The 20,721-nt window shown below is 40.0% G+C and overlaps 1 protein-coding gene across 2 annotated transcripts in view; it reads left to right on the plus strand.

The window, feature by feature from the left end:
* The first annotated feature begins 3,787 nt into the window (after positions 1 to 3,787).
* Positions 3,788 to 20,721, plus strand: part of gpr158a (G protein-coupled receptor 158a) — a 77,463-nt gene continuing 60,529 nt past the window's right edge. For both annotated transcript variants that reach the window (XM_037757255.1, XM_037757256.1), the window contains exons 1-2: positions 3,788 to 5,006; positions 18,760 to 18,865. In XM_037757255.1, the coding sequence (XP_037613183.1) occupies positions 4,159 to 5,006; positions 18,760 to 18,865 (954 nt within the window). In that variant the 5' untranslated portion in view covers positions 3,788 to 4,158. The remainder of the gene's footprint in view (positions 5,007 to 18,759; positions 18,866 to 20,721) is intronic.

The raw sequence follows: 20,721 nt of genomic DNA on the forward strand, positions 1-20,721 counted from the left end.
AGTAGGAGCCGGGGATTGAACTGCCATCCTTGCGGTTAAAGGACAACCCTCTCTACCCACTGAGCTACAGAAGCCCCAAAACAAGAATACAAGAGACGTTTATAGGCCATGCTGCAAGGCTAGTGACATTGATTAAAATGCAATGCCCCTTATTGATAGAGTTATATCAAAATGTATAATTAGTGGAGCTCATCAGTGTGCTGCGAAATCCTCAACTAGCCTCTGACAGACTATATAATAAAAAAGGTTTCATTTTATTTCTGAGTGGCTTTTCTTTCATAGGCAGCATTAACAACTGATTGTTGTCCAGTCATTTGTTTTCTTCACATGGTGGTGGAATGAAACACTTCAATGTCACAATGATGACTCAACCCAGTCGCACTAAATAGTGTATGAATGACACGGTAATTCACAAGTCATTTTGCATGCAATAAGAATTTTGTTCTTTCTTTTTGCATGTCATTTGTAGTCTGTATTGACAAAGTGTTGTTGAGTTATTTTTAAGTTACGTTAGTGACGTGTTTTTTAGTGATGTTTGTGACATGTTTCCTGTACTTCTGTTACGTTGTTTCTGTACATATTTTAAGCCCACTATGATGTTTCTCCTAAACCTAACTAAGTGGTTTTATTGCCTAAACGTAACTGCGTCCGTTACCGTAGTTTTGTTGCATGGCATACAAATCCATCTATCCATCCATTCATTTTCTTCCGCTTATCCGGGGCCGAGTCGCGGAGGCAGCAGGCTTAGCAGGGAATTCCAGACATCCCTCTCCCCAGCACGTTTTCCAGCTCTTCCTGGGGGTAAAAATGACATGTGAAAATACTAAAATGTGTTCTCATGTCCTTGTAATGTTGTGCTATTTATACACCTTCCCATGAGATTGGGTTGGATGATTGATGTGTATTATAAATAAGATTGGCAAAGGATTAAAATTGGGTATATACACTGCATATACAAAAGTCATTTGAACATGCACCATTCACAAACCTCACAGCTCAGATCTTCTACAATACCAGGTATCAAACCTGTCATATGGAGCAGGAAAAAAAGCAGATTTTCCCTTTAGGTAGTCATACTTTTCAAATGTCACATTATTCAAAACGGCACGTAATTAAGCTGCAATTTCTCAATTCCAGGAATTGGTGTTGATGACATTTCGTACGTCTCCAACTGGCAGCACATTAACATTAAGAACCCACTGTCCATGCAGATGGTTCACACCTCCGAAGAAGGTGCTAAATCCACCTTCATCACTGTCATCATCACCATGACTGATGTTTTAGGACTTTTTTTTTGTATTGCTTTAATTTCCCTCTCTGCAGCATATCGGTCCGCACCAACATCTAAATGGAAAGAGAACGAAAAGCAGATTCACTAAATTAAAAACATATTTTGATATACTGACCATACAGCTGTAGAGGATCAAGCTTTCCCAATTATTTCCTCTACAGTGGTGCATTGATGGCAGCTGCTGGATTTCCTGTCTCAGGCTTTTTGCTTGCAGATATCAAGATTTCGAGATAGGGCGAGCAAGCAGCCTCTTGGATGCAGCTGTTGGTCAAGAAATCCAGGAGGTCTTCAGGTTCCAACTCCCAGCATCCCCGGTGGCCCTCGCAGCACGTAGGTTGACTCTCAGCTCTGTCACCCTCCGTCACGCCTGTCTTCCTCGCCCTCCTTCCAGGACGAGATGCCTGCAGCCCACACAGCGTGACGTGACATGCCCCTACACCCAGGAGAGACCGAGAGAGAGTAACCTTGGAGCTTGAACTCATACGAAAGAGAGAGACTGATAGATTGGTAACGTGGTAGAGAAATAGATTGGTGGACAGACTGCTGCTAATGAAACCCAGATCCTTCAGCGTGCTGTGCTTAGCGAACACGTGAAGGAGCAACAGCCTGCTTCAACTATAAATTAGTTTATTGATTAGAGACATGTCCAGGTTGAAGGGGAGGCATGACTGAATTCCCACAAATAGGCCCTGTAGGTTTGGAGAAATGGTTGCCCAGTTTCATCTTAAACTAAAAGCAGCAGTACGGTTACGGATTACAAAGAAGCATCTTTTTTCTATGTTACAGTTTGCTTGGTGCAGTGTAGGCGGAGAAGCCCTAAGGACATCTATGAAGTTTGCTTCTGAACTTTTTACAGTATTTGACGAAATGTCAATTTGGTTTTTCAATATTTTTAAATTGTATTTAAATTATATATATAATATAATATTATTCTAATATTATATATATATATATATATGTATATATATAGTGTGTTGGATATATATATATATATATAGTGTGTTGGATATATATATATATATATATATAACAATGATTAAAAAAACAACAATACTTGAGGTCAAGTTTATCCATAGGGTTATGGATCACCCATCATTCAACATTGGGATTTGGAGGTATTTATATTTGGAAAACAATATAATTATTAAGGCTAAATGCCATCGGCACTATAAGCCCCAAAGGACATTAAGAGAAAACAAAATAAAAAATTTAAAAAAATACAAAAATAAATAAATAGAATAGAATAGAATAAAATAAACTGACAATATAATAATATATAATGCATATTTTCTCTGTTGCTTTTAACATCAGTGATTTTGTTTTTTCAATATTTTAAAAATTGTTTTACAACTTAACCCACCCCTCACCCATCATTCAACATTTGGATTTGGAGTCATTTATAGTTGGCAAAAAAACATTTTTAATAATTAATGCTAAATTTCAAAATAATGGCACTATTGGCCCCCAAAAATATTAACATAAAACAAAGCAAAAATAAAAATAAAGAAGAATTATAAATAAAATAAAAATAAAAATGAATATATGCAATAATAATAATAATAATAATAATAATAATAATAATAATAACAATAATAGTAATACAAATAAAATAAATAAATAGACTAGAATAAAATAAACTGTATATATAATAATATATAATGCATATTCTTATAATCTTATAATAATAATAATAATAATAATAATAATAATAATAATAATAATAACAATAATAATAATACAAATACAATAAATAAATAGAATAGAATAAAATAAACTGAATATATAATAATATTTAATGCATATTTTCTCTGCTGCTTTTAACATCAGTGAATTTGGTTTTCAATAATAATAATAATAACAATAATAATAATAATAAGACAAATTAAATAAATAAATAAATTATCTTGAATGCCAAAGTGAATAATAATAATAATACTAATAATACTAATAATAATAATCATAATATTAATAATAATAATAATAATAATAATAATAATAATAATAATAATAATAATAATAATAAATAAATAAAATAAATAAAATAAATAAAATTCTCTTGAATGCCAAAGTGAGAACAAATCTCAATGAATCAATCTAAATTAAATGCTTAATTTTGATAAAAACCAACCGAGTCTGACTTCATGTGTTTCAGTGTTTCAGCACCGGACAGCTCCCTCACCGCTCCACCGAACGCTGCTCAGTGATTGACAGACGCTGCGGCCAAAGACGCGCGTCGCTGCTGCTCCTGGAGCTCCTATGAGATGATGGAGAAGACGGGCTTTAATGTGTCTCGGTATAGGCCTACCTACTTCTTAATAATGCTCGATGTGGTCGGAAGAGGGCGGAGTGCCATGCAAGTGAGAAAGCTCCCTGACTCTGTGCCTCCTAAAAATATATATATAAATATAATAATAATAACCTGCCTCCTTCTTTTACCCCTCCCTTTCTCCTCGGTTTGATCCAGTCTATGTAGCTGCACTCAGAGAGTCCGACGCACAGCAAAGACAAGACAGTCTGGAGAGAGAGAGAGAGAGAGAGAGAGAGAGAGAGAGAGAGAGAGAGAGAGAGAGAGGTGGGAGGAAACAGCTGCAAGCGGATCCTCCACATCAACAAGCTGGATGAGGATGAGGCATCTGTAAGGAAGAAGAAGGGATTTAGTGAAGACAGAGAGGGGGTTCCTCACGTTTCCCCCCTCCTAAGCTTTCTGGATTTGCAAGATCAAGAGGCGTGGAGCATGCAAGAATATCCTACAAGTGGTGAAGCCATGGTTTAGCTGAGCAATTTGGCACATTTTTTTTTTTTTTTACATCACGCCCAACGACACTGTGCCATTCCAAATATCTTTGCACGCGTTTTCTGGAAAGGAGATGGCTGTTTTCTGGCTGTCGTTGCTGCTGCATGTTGGATTTGTGCTCGCATCGAACCATAAATACGCGCACTGGGAAGATGCGAGAGACGCTCAGACGCACCGTCTGCAGCTGCAGCATCTCCGAGCGCCTCAGCATCCTCCTCCAGCATCACCCGGGGAGACGACGCAGAAGATAGAGGAGCATCTCCCCAGAGTGGTCAATGCTTTCCTCCACACTGGCGACTCCACCACCTTGAAGCACGCCAACTGCTCCAGGAGGTACGAGCTCACCTCTCTGCAGGGAAGGTCACAACACCTCTCCTCCATGAGCAGCGTGCTGGACACGGTGCTGCACGCCACCAACTTCCTCAACATGATCCTGCAAGCCAACAGGTCCAGGGAGCAGAGTCTCCGGAGAGATATAGAGTGGTACCATGCTTTAGTGAGGAGCATCCTGGAGGGAGATGCAAAGATCCACCGGGCCGTGGTCACTTTCATCGAGGATCCCACTGTGGAGGGGCCCTCGGTGCTCCTCCAAGCCACCAGGGCCGGTGGGGAGATAGTCCTCCAAGACCTCTCAAGCGTGGTCCACCACCATCTGCACAACCGCACGGTGGACACAGAGTGGTACCATGATTTCAGAGACAGGAAGAAGAAGCCCAGTTTCCATAAGAGGGTGCTGAGCCAAGATTTCACATCAGTGGACAATTCTTTAAAGAGAGGAGAGAGTTTTATCCCGGACAAGACGCATGTCAAATGGTCTGCGCCCTACCTGGAGTGTGACAATGGGAATTTTGTCCCCCGTTGGCTTCTGACCTTATCAGCTGCTTTCTATGGCCTGAAGCCCAACCTGGCTCCTGAATTCAGGTAGGCACAAACCATCCATCCATCTATCCATCCATCCATCCATCCATTCATTCATCCATCCATTCATCCATCCATCTCTCCATCCATCCATTCATCCATCCATCTATCCATCCATCCATCCATCCATCCATCCATCCACCCATCCATCTATCCATCCATCTATCCATTCAACCATCCATCCATTATCTGTAATATCTGGGGCGGCTGTGGCTCAGAAGATAGAGCAGGTTGTCCACCAATCGGAAGGTCGGTGGTTCGATCCCCGGCTGCTCCGGGTCACATGTCGATGTGTCCTTGAGCAAGACACTTAACCCCAAATTCTCCTGAATTTGCTGTGAATGAGTATTTAGATTAGATCCTGATGGGCAAAGTTGGCACCTTAGCAGCCTCTACCATCAGTGTATGAATGTGTGTGTGAATGGGTGAATACTGACATGTAGTGTAAAGCGCTTTGAGTGGTCGGAAGACTAGAAAAGCGCTATATAAATGTAAGTCCATTTACCATCCATTTACCAATATCCCATTTTGGGGTCACAGAGGGGCTGGAGCTGATGCCAGCTGACATTGGGGCGAAGGCGGGTACACCCTGGACATGTCTCCAGACCATCACAGAGCTGACACATAGAGACAGATTCACACTCACAATCAATTTAGAGTCAACAACTAACCTGCATGTCTTTGGACTGTGGGAGGAAACCTGAGTACCCGGAGAAAACCCACGCTAACACATGCAGGGTAAAACCAGTAGCCTATAAATAGAAAAGCTGGTAAACAACAAGCTCGGCAAATTGTCATTAAAATTAAATTACTTATAAAACTGACATAGAGACAGATTCACACTCACATTCAATTTAGAGTCAACAATTAACCTGCATGTCTTTGGACTGTGGGAGGAAACCTGAGTACCCGGAGAAAACCCAAGCTAACATGCAGGTTGAAACCAGTAGCCTATAAATAGAAAAGCTGGCATAGCAAATTGTAATTAAAATTATTCTTGGATTACTTATAAAACTATATTTGAGAAAGATGTATGCCAACCTAAAGGTGAGTTCAGATGCCATCCCTACATCTCCCATCATGCAATAATGCAATAGCCCAGCCTCTCTTTCCTCCCCAAACATACCGCAGCCTCCCACCGGCCTCCCCCTGTTACACCAAGGGGGGTTTTCTTCTCTCCTCCAGTCTGACAAGGCGGCGGATGCTAAAAATAACTCTGGATGTTACTGGATGTAGCAGTGGTGGAAACCTCTGGCTACAGGCCCTAATTCATTTTTCAAAAAAAAACTTGCTCGGCTGCTTTACTACACTCAGAAAAATGTGCCCTTTTCTTTTTGGTCGATCTGCTAAAATCATCAGCAGATAAAGAAATATGTCAGATGTTTTCCATGTCCTGAAGCCACCCCTGCTGCAGCCTGCTTGTGTAATGGGCCACGTTTAGTCCTGGTATGTGCTGCAAGTGTTAAGGCTCCTTTATGATCCTGACCAACATCTTCCCCAATGAATATTTAATCCAGATCACTAGTTGTGTGTGTGTGTGTGTGCACCGCCTTCGATGAATCTTTAATTGATACACTCGAGTCGCTCACAGGCAGATTGCAAATGAGTGAAAACCTGCAGTGATTATACTATAATAGGCTATCAGCTACCTGGTGTTATCCCAGACTAAAGCCTCTCAGAGCAGCTTCACACTCTCCTACTGAAGCAATCTGATAACAGCCTGAACACTCATGATGAACAGTCAGAACTCCAGTTTATCTGTGGAGCCGAATTTTCTCATATTTGGTTGGATAGTTGCAGATTTCTCTAAATAATGTGTTCCATCCATGACGCCAAAGGAGTTGTTCTGTTGTCCATCTCCCCCCCCCATATTCGAGGCCTCCTCCATGAGATGGAAGGTGTGACATGCGTGGGCGTTTGGTATTGTTTAATGTCCCTGGAGAGTTTTCTGTTCAGCGGCACTAAAAGAAACATCCCGCTGCGCTTCAAGGAGCAGGAGAGCAACATCCATTCATGAATCTGTTTTCCTTACACAGGGGGAAACGTTGAGTGCAGCACCGATCAAAATAAGGACATTTCCATATTATCATCACTCCTTGTAACATTACTGTGCAGCTGGAGGTGCTTATAGAACTATTACTCTGCACAATTTAGACCAATGCAAGTATTTCATGGAATATATTTGACATTTTCCCGTTTCCAGTCTTTATGCTAAGCTAAGATAACAAAGCTGCTAGTTGTCGCTTCATATTTAGCGCCCAGTAGGATCGTATAGCAGGCTGTTCTCATACATGTTCGTAGCTATACCTACGAAAAGTAATGCACTGTAAAATCCCATGAAATTAATTGGTATGTAATTGTTAACCAGGAAGTATAAAGAGCGACAAACGCCAGAGGTCGGAGTGGATGGGACGGTCAAAAAATACAGAACTTTCACCCAGGAGACTGGTGTTTGTGTCCCGTGTGAAACCAGAAGTCAACGTTGATTCATTTGCCACGTCACTTCCGCATTTAAGTAATGCCACTTCTGTAGTTATTTTAACCCAAACCACGATCTTTTCCTAAACCTAACTAAGTAGTTTTGATGCCTAAACCTAACCAAGTTGTTTCCTGTGAAGACGGAAGTTTATTTTGAGAAGACTGTATGCATGTAAGTTAACGAGCGGAACTTGACATTCGTAGGAAAACGCACAATGAAGATGAAAATGAGGAATAACTTTTTGTAAGATATCATACAAACCATTGTATGAGAATTGTGCAAAGCCAGACCTAGTCCACAGCGCTATATACACTCTGGCTTGTTTGTATTTCTTTAAACCAATCACAATTGTCTTGGGCGGCGCTAAGCACAGGACGCAGCGACAGTGCCCTTGCAAAATAGATGGCCGTGGCTAAAAGGTAACATGCAAATTGCAAAACGTTAGCAAGATGGTTAAGGTTAGGCATCGACCTCGAATGGTTATGGTTAGGATAGGTTATATAAGTAATAAATAGAGGAATATTTCAGGCCACAAAAAACATTTGTTTCACCTTCTGGTGTCCTTTTCGCCATGCGTCATCCCCTCTCTTAGTTTGTCATCTTTCAGACGCTCATATCAAAGTAGCGAGCGGCTCATCCTCATCCCTGCGCCTCAGCAACCTGCCAGATAAGAAACAGGAGAGGAGGGGATAATATAGCCGCCTCAGACATCAGCTCTCCTCCGCTTCCCCTCCAGATGAATACACAATCAATACAACAATGAATTAATAATGAAAGATGTAGAACAACAAGCCTGCATGGGCCATCTTGATTCCAGCCTTTTTAATGCTTCAGTCACTTCCTGTTTGACGTGATGATGCTGCTGCATGCAGCAAGGTGACTTGTTGTTTATGCATTTGGAATATGGAAATGCATAAAAAGTTGTTTGTTTGTTGAGCACGCAGGTGCTAAATGCGACTTGTTAGAGCAGGAGTGTGTGGACATGTGTTTGTGATGGATCGACCTGTTGTTTCTGTGAAGGTGTAAGAAATCGCACCTCTCACACTTCATCTCTTCTCTTCCCGTCTGTCTCTTCAGCTGCACTCCAGGCTCAGGGGAGGCAGCTTAGACCACACAGAGACGACGGGCTGTTTTCAACCGTGCAGTGTGTAACTCTCTGTGTGTGTGTGTGTGTGCTATTGTTGGAGGTTGAGACATTCCTCAGGATGATACGAGCCGTCCTAATTGGCAGATCACTCTGACTTCAGACACACACTTGTAACTACACAAATGCAAAAGTAGTTCGAGCAAACACACAAAGTGGGAATACAGAGAAGAGGGAGGTGGTGCATGTGTTAGGTGAACACTTCAAACTCACCTTTCACAACACATACCTTAATTGCTTTGAAGCTCAAGCAGCAGTATAATAAGACAAACTAGTTGGAACTATCTAAAAAAGTAAAAACAAACACATTTCAGCACATTTCTCTAAAGGCCAAATAGGGTGAGTTGCTGTAAAGTGGGACACCTAAGCTCCAGTGGGTGTAGATGTTCCTCAAACAAATAAAAGTCGATAAAACTATTGATATTTAATGTCTTTCTAATATGCACAAATGCTTCAAAACTATTATAGTCTTTATTCATTATTCTTTATTTATTAATTAATTATTATTTATAGTCTTATTGTTTGTTTGAGGTTGTTCCATTCTCCATGTAACATCCACACACATAAGCCTATCACATTGTAAGTGGTAAAATTACTGAACATGGGATTGCAGATTTAGCCTTGAGTGTTTCCTACATTAATTAAGGTGATTTTTATGCCTTTTAACAGACTTTTCAATGTTCCACATTTCAGACATGACTGTCCCACATTAGGAAATAAAGATTTATCTGAGAAAACTTGGCATTAGAGTGCTGAGTGTTTTGTTTTTTTCCTAAACCTAAAGAAGTTGTAGTTTTGTTGCCTAAACCTATAGAAGATGTAGTTTTATTGCCTAAACCTAAAGAAGTTGTAGTTTTATTGCCTAAACCTAACCTTTTTTTTTTTTACCTTAACCTATAGAAGTTGTAGTTTTTTTACCTTAACCTATAGAAGTTGTAGTTTTGTTGCCTAAACCTATAGAAGATGTAGTTTTGTTGCCTAAACCTAAAGAAGTTGTAGTTTTATTGCCTAAACCTAACCTTTTTTTTTTTTACCTTAACCTATAAAAGTTGTAGTTTTGTTGCCTTAACCTAAAGAAGTTGTAGTTGTATTGCCTAAACCTAAAGATGTATTTTTGTTTGTGTTCAAAATGTGACGTTTCATTCAGTTTTACATGTTAGAATGTGTTGCTTTTAAGTTTCATTTTCAATTTTACAGCGTAGTAGGTTTCGTGATATCTGCATTTTTCTTTTTTTGGTTTGATTAGGACACATTCTGGGGATTTCAGAGTGGTACTGGGTGTGAATTTCATGTATTGGTTTCATATCACAATATATTCCAGAAATCTGAAATGCAAAAAATGTCCTACATTAGGCTAATTCACCCTAGGTTCTAATTAGGTGGCAGCATCGTCTTCATTTACGCTTGGCTTAGCGCCTCATTTTTGCTGCACAAGTAAAGTGTGGACAGCCTGACTGCTGTGGGACGCCCTGCCGTCTAACAGAGCGGGAGGCCTCGAGCTCCTGGAGGAGCCGGCAGCAGCATCTGCTTAGATGGACACCTTCCAGAAACAAATAGGAAGGAAATCCCACAATTCCCGGGGCTAAACACGGTAATATATGATGGTAAGATGAAAGAGAGCAAAAAAAACTGCATCCAAGAGGAAAATCAGCGGAGCAAGTATTTCAGAGCAGGAAGCTTTCTTACCCGATAGTAAGAAATCATAAAGTGCACCTGGAATGACTCTAACCTTGTAGACTTTCCACTGAACCTGAAGCAAGCGTGGGTTAAAGATCCCAAGGTGCTCCATCTCCCACTGCTGACGTCACTGGGACTCCGCTGCTCAGTGAGGCGGCCTGTCAATACGATGCCTTCAGCCAGTAAATGTCAACCAACCATCAGCCTCTCCGGCTCGCTGTAAGGAGATATTGTTTTCCTAATAATACTGCTAATGATGGGAATAATCTCAGTAGATTTTAATACTATTATGGTGATGTAATTCCTCTCAAAGGATTATACATCTGTAATATTGTTACAGAAGGTTTATCCTTCACTAATCTGGAGTACAGATTATGGAGGAGGCCTCAGAGTGGACAACAGGGCGCTTTGTTGGGTTGGAAAAGAAATTCAGGTTTTTTACATTTATTTGCAAGACAAAAAAATGGCATTTATAACAGGCAGGTCCTTAGAAGGGCTAATACTATATTGGACTATTGGGACCATTTACTCCTGAAAGTGCGCTACCTCTGGTTCTGAAAATGCTGAAATGCCTTAAACTTGCATTCTTTCTAATAGCCAGCAGGGGGCGACTCCTCTGGTTGCAAAAAGAAGTCTGATTATATAGAAATATGCTGTTTTCAGCCTTTCAAATATGGAGATTTCTTGCTTTTCTCTGTTTTATATCGTATAAAAGTGAATATGTTTGGGTTTTGGACTGACAAATGAAGACGTTTAAATGACATTTTTCACTATTTTCTGACATTTTATAGACCAAATTAATCGAGAAAATAATCGCCAGATTAATCAATGATGAAAATATTAATTAGTTGTAGCCCTGTAGAATTGTAAGATGTTGAAGTTACCAATTTTAAAGAAATTACAGGATGATAAGGGTGTAAATACCAAGGATAAAGTGTTGTTTATTAAAAGCCATCATTAGTTTTAATTCAGAATTAAACTATTTAATTCTAGCTTGTCACCAACTACAGTCGATCAGTCAGCCAACACTCTCCTGTCAGGTTTCCTTTGTCAGCAGCGACTCTGTGTTTGGTCTTCAGAGGAGTGCTTTTAATGACAAGAGTGTCAAGAGTCCAGAAGTGCCAGCTCTAAAAAATAAAATATAAAAAAAAGTCTTTATTCGCTTTCTGTGACAGCCGCCTCGCCACGGGCGCAGTGTCTTTTTTTGATTACCAGCGACAGAACTCAATAAAATGACCCAGGTCGCAGTGAAAACGCTGGTAGACAAGCAGCATCCTGCCCAGCGGCTACACTCACATTAGCTTCTGCCCGTCCTGTCAGCTTAATGCATTTCCATCACATAAGAGACATTTTTCCTCGGGAGGGCTGCACGGTTCTGGCATTGTGATCGTTCCATGACATAATGTACGAACTGTGCCCTTCTGAAATGACAGCAATGTGTTCCTGTCAAGACACTGGGGCAGGGAAAATGTGCATGCAAGTTCATCTGGGCGTGCAAGTCTTCTGGCTACGTGGATAAGCTAAAGGATCATGTTTAAGCTTCTCCTCTCCGTCAGTGTAACTGGAGACGTCAGAGATTATTTCTCTCACTTCAGAAGAAACGTCCGAATCACTCTTGTGCAAATATAGACAATATAAAGTCAGCATACACGTTGCCACACAAAGTCTTAAAATAGCTTTGCAGACAATTCTGTATTTGTATTTATGTCCCTAACTTGTCATTAATTCACACATTGTCATTCATTTATATTATATGTTCATATGCTGCTGTAGTTATGGCCAATTACTGTTCATCCACATACAGTTAACACTCATTTAAAAGACGTTACATTACAAATGGGACATTTTATTTGTTTCTCAATTCCATACAGTATACCAACTATAAGCAGGATTTGAAGATATACTGTAGGGCTGCAATTAACGATTATTTTTATTGTCAATTAATCGGCGGATTATTTTCTCGATTAATCGATTAGTTGTTTAGTCTATAAAATGGTGAAAAATGTCGATCAGTGTTTCCCAAAGCCCAAGATAACGTCCTCAAATGCCTTGTTTTGTCCAGCTCTGTGTTAAAAGATTTGTAAAAGCTTCTGTTAATACAAGTGAAAACTGTTTTTATACATTTTTGAGATTTGATTGGATGGCATCTGGTCAAATTTAAATAAGTTTTATTCGCATGAATGTTCAGGTTGCATTATTAGCTCTTTGCTTCTATACCAAGCCCCCAGGAAGTGCGCCGGTGGTCGATCCCAACTTTCGTAGTGGCCAAACGGTGGTACTACAACTTTCGTGTCCGTTACTTGATGTCATTGGGCCCAAAAAGACTTTTCCCCATAGACTTACATTGGGAAGGAGACATCTGTAACTCAACGGATAATTTTTTTTGAAGTGAATCAAATTCCCAGTACGAACAACTAAATAGCCCTTATTTAAAAAATTAAGTTTTTAAAGTTGTAAAATGCACTAATAGATGGATCCAGAGTTTTTTCCCTTCCTCCGTTCATGTGAGTGAGACCCAGACCGTGATGTTGGGACCCCGTGACAGAGTCATGTGACCGAGCGGACGCTACTGCGCATGTCCCATTTGCCCAAGATCCGCCAAGATACGGGTACTTTTCCAGATGGAAGTAGAGCCATTTAGGCTTCATGCGCCAATGAGCAACTCTCATAGGAATGAACGGGGCCCCGCCTCCAACGCTGTGTCCAGTTCTCTTAATACATCCATGTTCTATACTCTTTGGTTTTATTGCCAAATAGGTTCGCACATAACTTACAAGGAATTTGTCTTTGTGTTTTGGTGCATCAGGAACAATACAGTGCAAAAGTCAAGAGACATAATGTAATAGAGAAAAAATTACAATCGAAAATCGGAAAAAAAATATAAGAAACATGTAAAAATATATGTGGAAGAGCTGTACAGTTTTGTTCAGGAATGTGCACAGCGGTTAATCATACTAGGTCGTTTAAAAAAACGTTAATGTAAATGATATTGCATATGGAAAGCACTAAAAATAATTAGCTATGTTGCTCATATCAGCCTGCATGTTATCACACTGCAGTCTCCACTGAGAGACAGCTAATAATGGCTGTTAATAGAATAGATTCTTATGCGGCGCTTGATCTGGTATTAGTCTTAATCCATCCACTGCACTTCTCTGTGAAGAGCAGTGGGTTTACTATGAAATTAACTATGACAAGAATCATATGAATGTGTCTCTTCTGTGCCACGATTACTTGAAATTCAGACTCTACCGCAGCCTCCTGTTCTGTACAGAGCGTCTAAATGGGTAAATCAATCTCAGAGACCATTTTCTGGGCCTGAATAAAGACATACAGCTCAAAGCGTATATAGGCCTGACATTCAGTATTCATTCATGAATACATCAAAGACTGACTTGTAACAAAGAGGGCACACAGAGTCCTTCATTGCGAGAATGTTTTTGGTGAATATCCTTTTATAGCCCGTAAGCAATTACCTAGATATAGCTACAGTTAACTTCATAAAGCAGGGGCTAACATTAGCACAGTCTGACTGGTCTGTCAGAAAGACTGGATCCCCTGCTGGTGGGATGCTCCTCTCTTTAGTGTCCTGGCCTTTAGACCCACAAAGAATGGGGGATGAAAGGAGAGAGCACTCTGTTTCCTGGGGCACCACTATCTCCTGCTCTCTGTGATAATCCCGTCTTTATGCCCGAGGGCCTCGATGGCCACCCAGATGCTTCTGCTTCACGTTGCCACTCTCAAATTACGACCCGGTCTTTGTGCTGCATTTTCAGTTCTCTGTTTCAGCCCCACACTTTATTCTTTTTTTCAGAAGCTATTTTATACGCCATATGTCCACTTTGCCTGGGCTGCTAAAGATTGCCTGGAGAGTTGCAAGTGGAAGATTGTGATGGGGAAAAAAAGGAGAAAACAGACTTTGTATTCTTTGTATAGACTCTCAGTTTTACAAGCAAAATGTTAATGCTTGAGCTGCCAGAGAAACAGACATTTTGATGTATCCTACATCCTGTTCTTGTGCCGTGTGTGATTCAGTGGACTCTTTCCTACCCTTATTACATACAGGAGAATTGAAACGGAGGTAATTTCTCAGCAAAACAAGCAGCAGTGCAGTGGGAGGAAAAAGCGAGGTCAGTTTGCCCCAAGGCAGGACCGGAGCAGTAGTTATTAATAACAGAAGTACAGGCAACGAGAGCGTTGCAGTCGCCCGGCGTCTACTGGGAGCTGGTTATAGTAAACCAGCTCTTATACACCTGGAGAACATGCCACACCAGCAGTATTCATGTATGTGTGTGCATAATACGACTAGAAAATGAAAGATAGATGGAGAGACAGAATATCGGCCTCTCAGATGATGATTGTGTGTTATGTAATGGTTTAAATATGAATAGGTATTGAAATGTTTTTATCTCTGTGTTGTCGATATTTAAAGATATTCTTTTGACATAGTAAGACGTCAGCAGAAAAAGCACAGGTGTAACCAGTAACACTAATCATGCCTCCAGTCTCAGGGCCATGTGATTACTGTTATTAATCACACCTGTGTGTCTGCTGTTTCAGTAGTGAGTTTTAACTGCGTGTCACAGTTTGCAGTTTTCGGTGCTTTCTGCCATCTCTTCTTTAATTACAGAAAACTGGAACTGTTTCTTCCCAAAAGTGATAAAGCAACACTGACAAAAAGCTCCGCCACTTTCTGTTTTGGTGTGATGTTTAGCTAAGTCACCACAAGAGATGGTTTGACTGAGGCGTTACTATGGAAACCAAAACTGAGCAGTGGATGGGACGAGGTGTTAACATGCCTCGGTGTCCCAGCTAATATCAGCATTGTCTTTTTGTTGTCCTGGCATTTACATTTAACAACTTGTAGACGGAATATACTAGATAAAAAATGTATAAATTAATTATGTAAATTGATTCAGTGTGAGTTAGTTCTGCATCCATTTCCACTGATGAAGTTTGAGTTTGTGATGTTGTTGCCGGTTTTAAATGCATCACTTACTATGAGCCTGTCTTCGAGATTTTCTGAGTCAACGCATGAACGCTTTATTTTATGGGTCCATAGTTCCCTAATAATTTTCTTAGAAGTTTGATTGAAAGAACTATGTAATTTGGTGCTAATTATGGGGAAAATTGAGACAAAGTTCTGAGACTAGTTGCGTTGACTTGACCTTGTATGCAGTTGTTGAGTTTATTAGTTAATTTTAAATGATCTCCTCTCAAAAGCAGCTCACTGACACAGTAAATAACGTGACTAGACAGCAGATCATGACAACTTTATAGCTCTAGTAGAACTTTTTCATTCTCATGCCACACATTTATGTTTTTTTTTCTTGTATTTTGCTGTTTAATTTGCAATTCACAGTTCATTATTACTGTACAAGTGACTGGTACAGATCTACTCAGTAATATAACACGTTTTACCAGTAGTAACGTTACTATCAGGCGGCGCCTGCGATGGTAAAAACAACGGAAAATATAATTTTTAAGACAAGATGATAGTCGCTAAAACTATCTAACTAATTTATATAACTATCGAAAATCATGACCCATCCCTAGATTGCTGTAGGACCTGAACAGCTATTGCACAGTACATTTGTGCATTGTGCCAAATCCTCTTCATTCATTCATCAAAACTGAAAGAAGAGTAGAATGAGGTGTGAATGGGGCTGTTCATTTAATAACTGGTAATATTGTCCTCTTTTAATATCTGGCTGAGACCACTAAGAGCTCTTTAACAAAGTGGCAGTGGGGGCAAAATGCTTTAATAATAAAACTCATAGCATTCTAATAGGAGCCCTATTAGCCAGTGATCACTGGTAGAAATTTACACACTAAAAGGGAAATCCACCCTGAAACAGAGGTGATATTCATCCGTACTATAGCTCAGGATAGAAAATTGGAAGGCTAAAGTTAGTGACTGCTTTTCTCTGTTAATCCTCTAACAAAATAAAACCCATGTGAATGTTAATGCTCAAACAAGCATCACGGCAGTTAAAGGTTATTACAAAGTCAGTCACTGGTTTATTGTCAGTGAAGCAGCTCCAGGTTTTGCCTGATTAAACAGATTACAGCACGGATTCAAGTGTTTGCTTTGGAGTAGAGCTGTGTATTTTAAACCTTTTTCCCACCAAAATTAGCGTGCATATGCAGGTTTTTAAACACAGGAAGTGTTAAAATAAGCGATAGACTCATTTCCTATTGCGAGTATGCCGCTGCCGTTGCACTGGCCTTTGTGTTTTTTTTCCTGCTGTGTCACGTTCAACATCACAGATGTGTCGGACGTTGGTGATTGTTGGTGATTGTTGGAACAGTGGAAAGACTAACAAAGACAGTTTTGATGGGTTTAATTTTGTTGTCGTCGAGTTTGAATGAAGTGTGTTTTACGACGATCAGGGAGATCAAATTACTGTTTTTGTCTGTGGAGTCTGGTGGTTTTGAGGAGAGCATATTTATTGTATGTTTTGTACGTTAATAAATCACAATAATTGTCCAAATCCCTGTTGATTTTATATTTATATATTTTCTTTACGGGTCACAAAGCATCGCACCGGAAAAGGGGTTTAAAATTAGCGTCCACCCGGGTGTCATGTTTCCATCACTGCTGATCGGAGTTGGAGCCGCTAAATACCCGTGACTAACCTTTCACACTAAAGACAAAGGCCAGGTGTTAGTGGGTGTTAGGGAAAAGGGTTTTATTCACACTGATCCAACTTTTGCATCAGTTCTTCTTTATGCAAATGGCGTATATGTGTATATTAAATGCCTTATTTTCATTGCAGCACATCGTCTGGGTGTCATGACACCCTTCCTGCCGAGCTATAACTCTCGAGCATGTCCTCCACAGAGTTTAAAGTCAGTATAGATTTTCTAGTTTCTACTTTCTTAAGTTTGCCAGGAGGGAAAGCCTGAACGTGGGCTGGGGTCGCCAAGAGACAGTTCAGAGGTTCTTGTTGAACTGCACATGTCTGAAATCTTGTAAACAAAGTGTATACTTTCTTTTTGTTGTATACATACATATATACTGTATTGAGCCATTGGTCTGTCCTGTGTGCTGCAGCTGTCAGATAGAAAAGCCATATGCCACACCAGTGAAAAGACGGTCAGAATCAGAGCGACTGACCTTCAGAGTCAGAGACGCTGACCTTCTCTTCATAGAGCTTTAAGCAGCTAAGTAAGTGCAAATCCTCAGCAGCCCTGTTAGAAGTTCCTGCCTGGCTCAGCTGGCCGAAACGGAGCAAAGACGACCGTTGCTGAGTGTTTTGTTGTGTTAAGTGATCTATCGACAGTTTATCTTCTCCCTGTCGGGCTGAATTTCAGCCGAGCAGTAAAAGAGGAGATTAAGATGTTGACGAATTTCTTTCTGTTTCTGTTTTACAGTTTTTACAGTCACTCAGTAATAAATATTCTTTTCGGAATTTATAGCCTGTAATGTGTGTGGTTTGAAGAATAATTTAATGTACATTTGTGTACTTGAATAGTTCAGAATAGGTGTCAAAACAGGAAGTGTAATGTTACCATGGAGTCAGTCAGTTTGCTGTGGGCTACAACTTGAGCCTTGTATTTTTAGTTTTACATTTTGACAAATTGACACCATGAAAAATATGCCGAATTAGCTATTAGAAGTTCCTGTTCGCATCGTACCCATTGATGTACAGCCATCTATCACTGGATTACTTTGATACTGAAGAAAATGTGATGATTCTCAAACAAGTTCTGGAGTTATAGTCTTTTTTTATGATTTCTAAGCTGATTTATGGACCTTTAATTTCAATAGGTGTCTGATATAATCGTGTCCTCAGAAAGTCACACTGAATCTAGAAATATATGTGTCTGTGTGCTCAGTTTCTAACTCTGTAACTCTGAAAATGATCATTTCTACCCTTTTTAACTACACAAATACAAACATAGGGTTTCTCTTTTTGTCGATCATTTATTGACCCTTGACCTCTCCTTATTGACTGTGCTGTACGTGGATGGACTCCCCCCCCCAGGATCACCGATATCAATACAGATATTAATACTTTTCATGGCTAAAAGCAGCTAATGTGCTCTCATGTAAGGGAGAGAAGTATGTCATAATTTATGAGGTGAATGCATTATTAATAGGCTACTTTTGAATATATTTCATGTGAGGCTTTTTCTCTTTACTATTCTCTGTTAATTACTTAATCGCATGCATGTTTAAACACAAGACCGTTTTTAATGGAAAATCATAAATGTTCATTATGTGGTATTCTCTGAACCAACGAGGTGATCTCTGCAGAAATGCAAATACTGCAGCACTAAGGAGAGTTGTTGTTGTTGTGCTCAGGATGTGATGTAACATCTCACTGAAACTGAATATAGTTTAATTTCCCTAAACTTTCAGAGGATACAACTTGTAATGATCCCTCACTTTGCGCTGACAAACTTAATTCTTCAACAGCCGGGTTAATGGTGTCCTCCTGTCTTTGCAGGGGTGTGGTGCGAGTGGACATTAATCTGCAGGATGTTGATATCGACCAGTGCTCCACTGACGGCTGGTTTGCAGGAACCCATCGATGCAACCTGACCACTATGGAGGTGAGTGTGCCGAACATGCGGATTAGACAGAAGATTGATTTGCTCTGGAAAACTGAACTGTAACGTACACGCATTCAGTCACATCTGCACGAGGCACTAAGTGGAAAAGCACTAAATCTGTACATCGTGTGATAAATGGATGGTTATCTGATTCCTCTTTAATGATGCTGTTACCACCTAATACCACTTAACTAAACACTATAGGCTGTTCTTTTGTTAATTATGTACATAAAATGTCTTTTAACATCTCCTTTTATATAAGAAATGTGTATATGGGGCATTAGTTTGGCTTGTTTTCAAAGCAGATCAATGCTCAGCAAACAATCACTCGATATTTATCCTTATAAATGTATCCGTCAGTGTATCATGGTTTTGGTCACACCTGAAGCTTTGTTAAACGCACCTGCTCCTTGTTATTACCTCTGTCAAGGTTATGCTGTTATGAAGTATGATGTGTCTGTCTGTTGAAACTGAATGCACAGCTTTGCGTGAAACTAGGTGGACAGATGGGCCCGACACGAGCAACACGACAGCTAACAGAGATGCAGTATAAGGACTCGGTTCCAAATCTCCAGAGTCTGTTACAGGGTCAGGAAATATATTTAATTTAAAATCTAAGCGATGATGGAGAGTTGGATACGTGCTCAGCCTTGGCAGAGGAGAAAATAGCCCTGGCCATTTTCATACTGATGAAAAATAGCCTGTCTCAAGGCCTTGGAACATGTGGGCAGAGCTCTTGGACAAGATGATAAAACTCTCAGCGCTCTGCTATTTTTAAGAGGATGTCAAATATCCACATCTTCCATTTTGAATTGGAGGGCTGTTGTTCATTTTGATCAATGCTAGTAAGAATAGATAGCAACTAGTTATTAACTTCGTTCTGCTTTTATATGACTGTTTGGCTTTTGGTAACTTGGGGGCAGCTGAACACAACACTTACTTAGTTAACAGTTGCTTAATATTTACCCATCCAGCAGTTACGGAGCAACATTATCATTCATTAGGAGTCGTGTTTATGTTCACCTGGTGAATGTAGGTCCCATATTTGCTCTCTTGTAGCTCTGGTTTTGGTCTCCACCAACCCCTGAGGGAAATATCTGTCTCTTGCTGAGACTAAAGCTGCTAAATGCTCCACTGTGTTCACCAGTTAGTCTCTCACTTTGTTTATTTGCTGTTTGGTGCTGGTTATGACACGGATTGATTTCATCACTGGAGTAATATGTAGTTAAGATAATCACTGACAAATGTATTTTTGCATCAATGTGGGGAAAGGAAAATAATTGTAACGATTTACAGACTGTAACGTTAGTTTAAGCCATTTTATCACTCATACATCGCCGTTAAAAGATATATAAATTTGCCGAATAACAATGTTAGATGATGCACGGCCATGGCGTAACGTTACGTGACTATAACAGCAGTGTTGCAGAAATTACTTTTAACATGGGGGCAACGAAGAGACATTTAAAAAGATATATTTTAAGTGTCAACTACTAACAAGAACACGTTGAAACGCGTGTTGATAATCGTTATATATCATGTTTATATGGGTCGGGACAAAAAGTACTCAGGACTACGGTGCTGTCTTGCTGCCGTCTTGACAAAGCGCTCCGAGATGCTTTCGGAAGTGTTCTTGAATAGCAGTTGTACTGCTGCGATAAGTCTATATAAGTCTAAATCTGCTGAGTTTACAGAGCACCACGTTGTTGGCTCTCTGTCTGAAATACTTCCACACTTTAGAGGAGCTTGGGTGAGGTTTGTTAGATGCAGCTTGTTCTCCGGGGGAATGCATGCTTTGACCGGGCGCAGCCATTCTTGTGTGACGGTGATTACGTCGACGAATCGCCCCAGCCCTA

The sequence above is a fragment of the Sebastes umbrosus genome, chromosome 21 (genome assembly GCF_015220745.1).
Source record: "Sebastes umbrosus isolate fSebUmb1 chromosome 21, fSebUmb1.pri, whole genome shotgun sequence".
NCBI lineage: Eukaryota > Metazoa > Chordata > Actinopteri > Perciformes > Sebastidae > Sebastes > Sebastes umbrosus.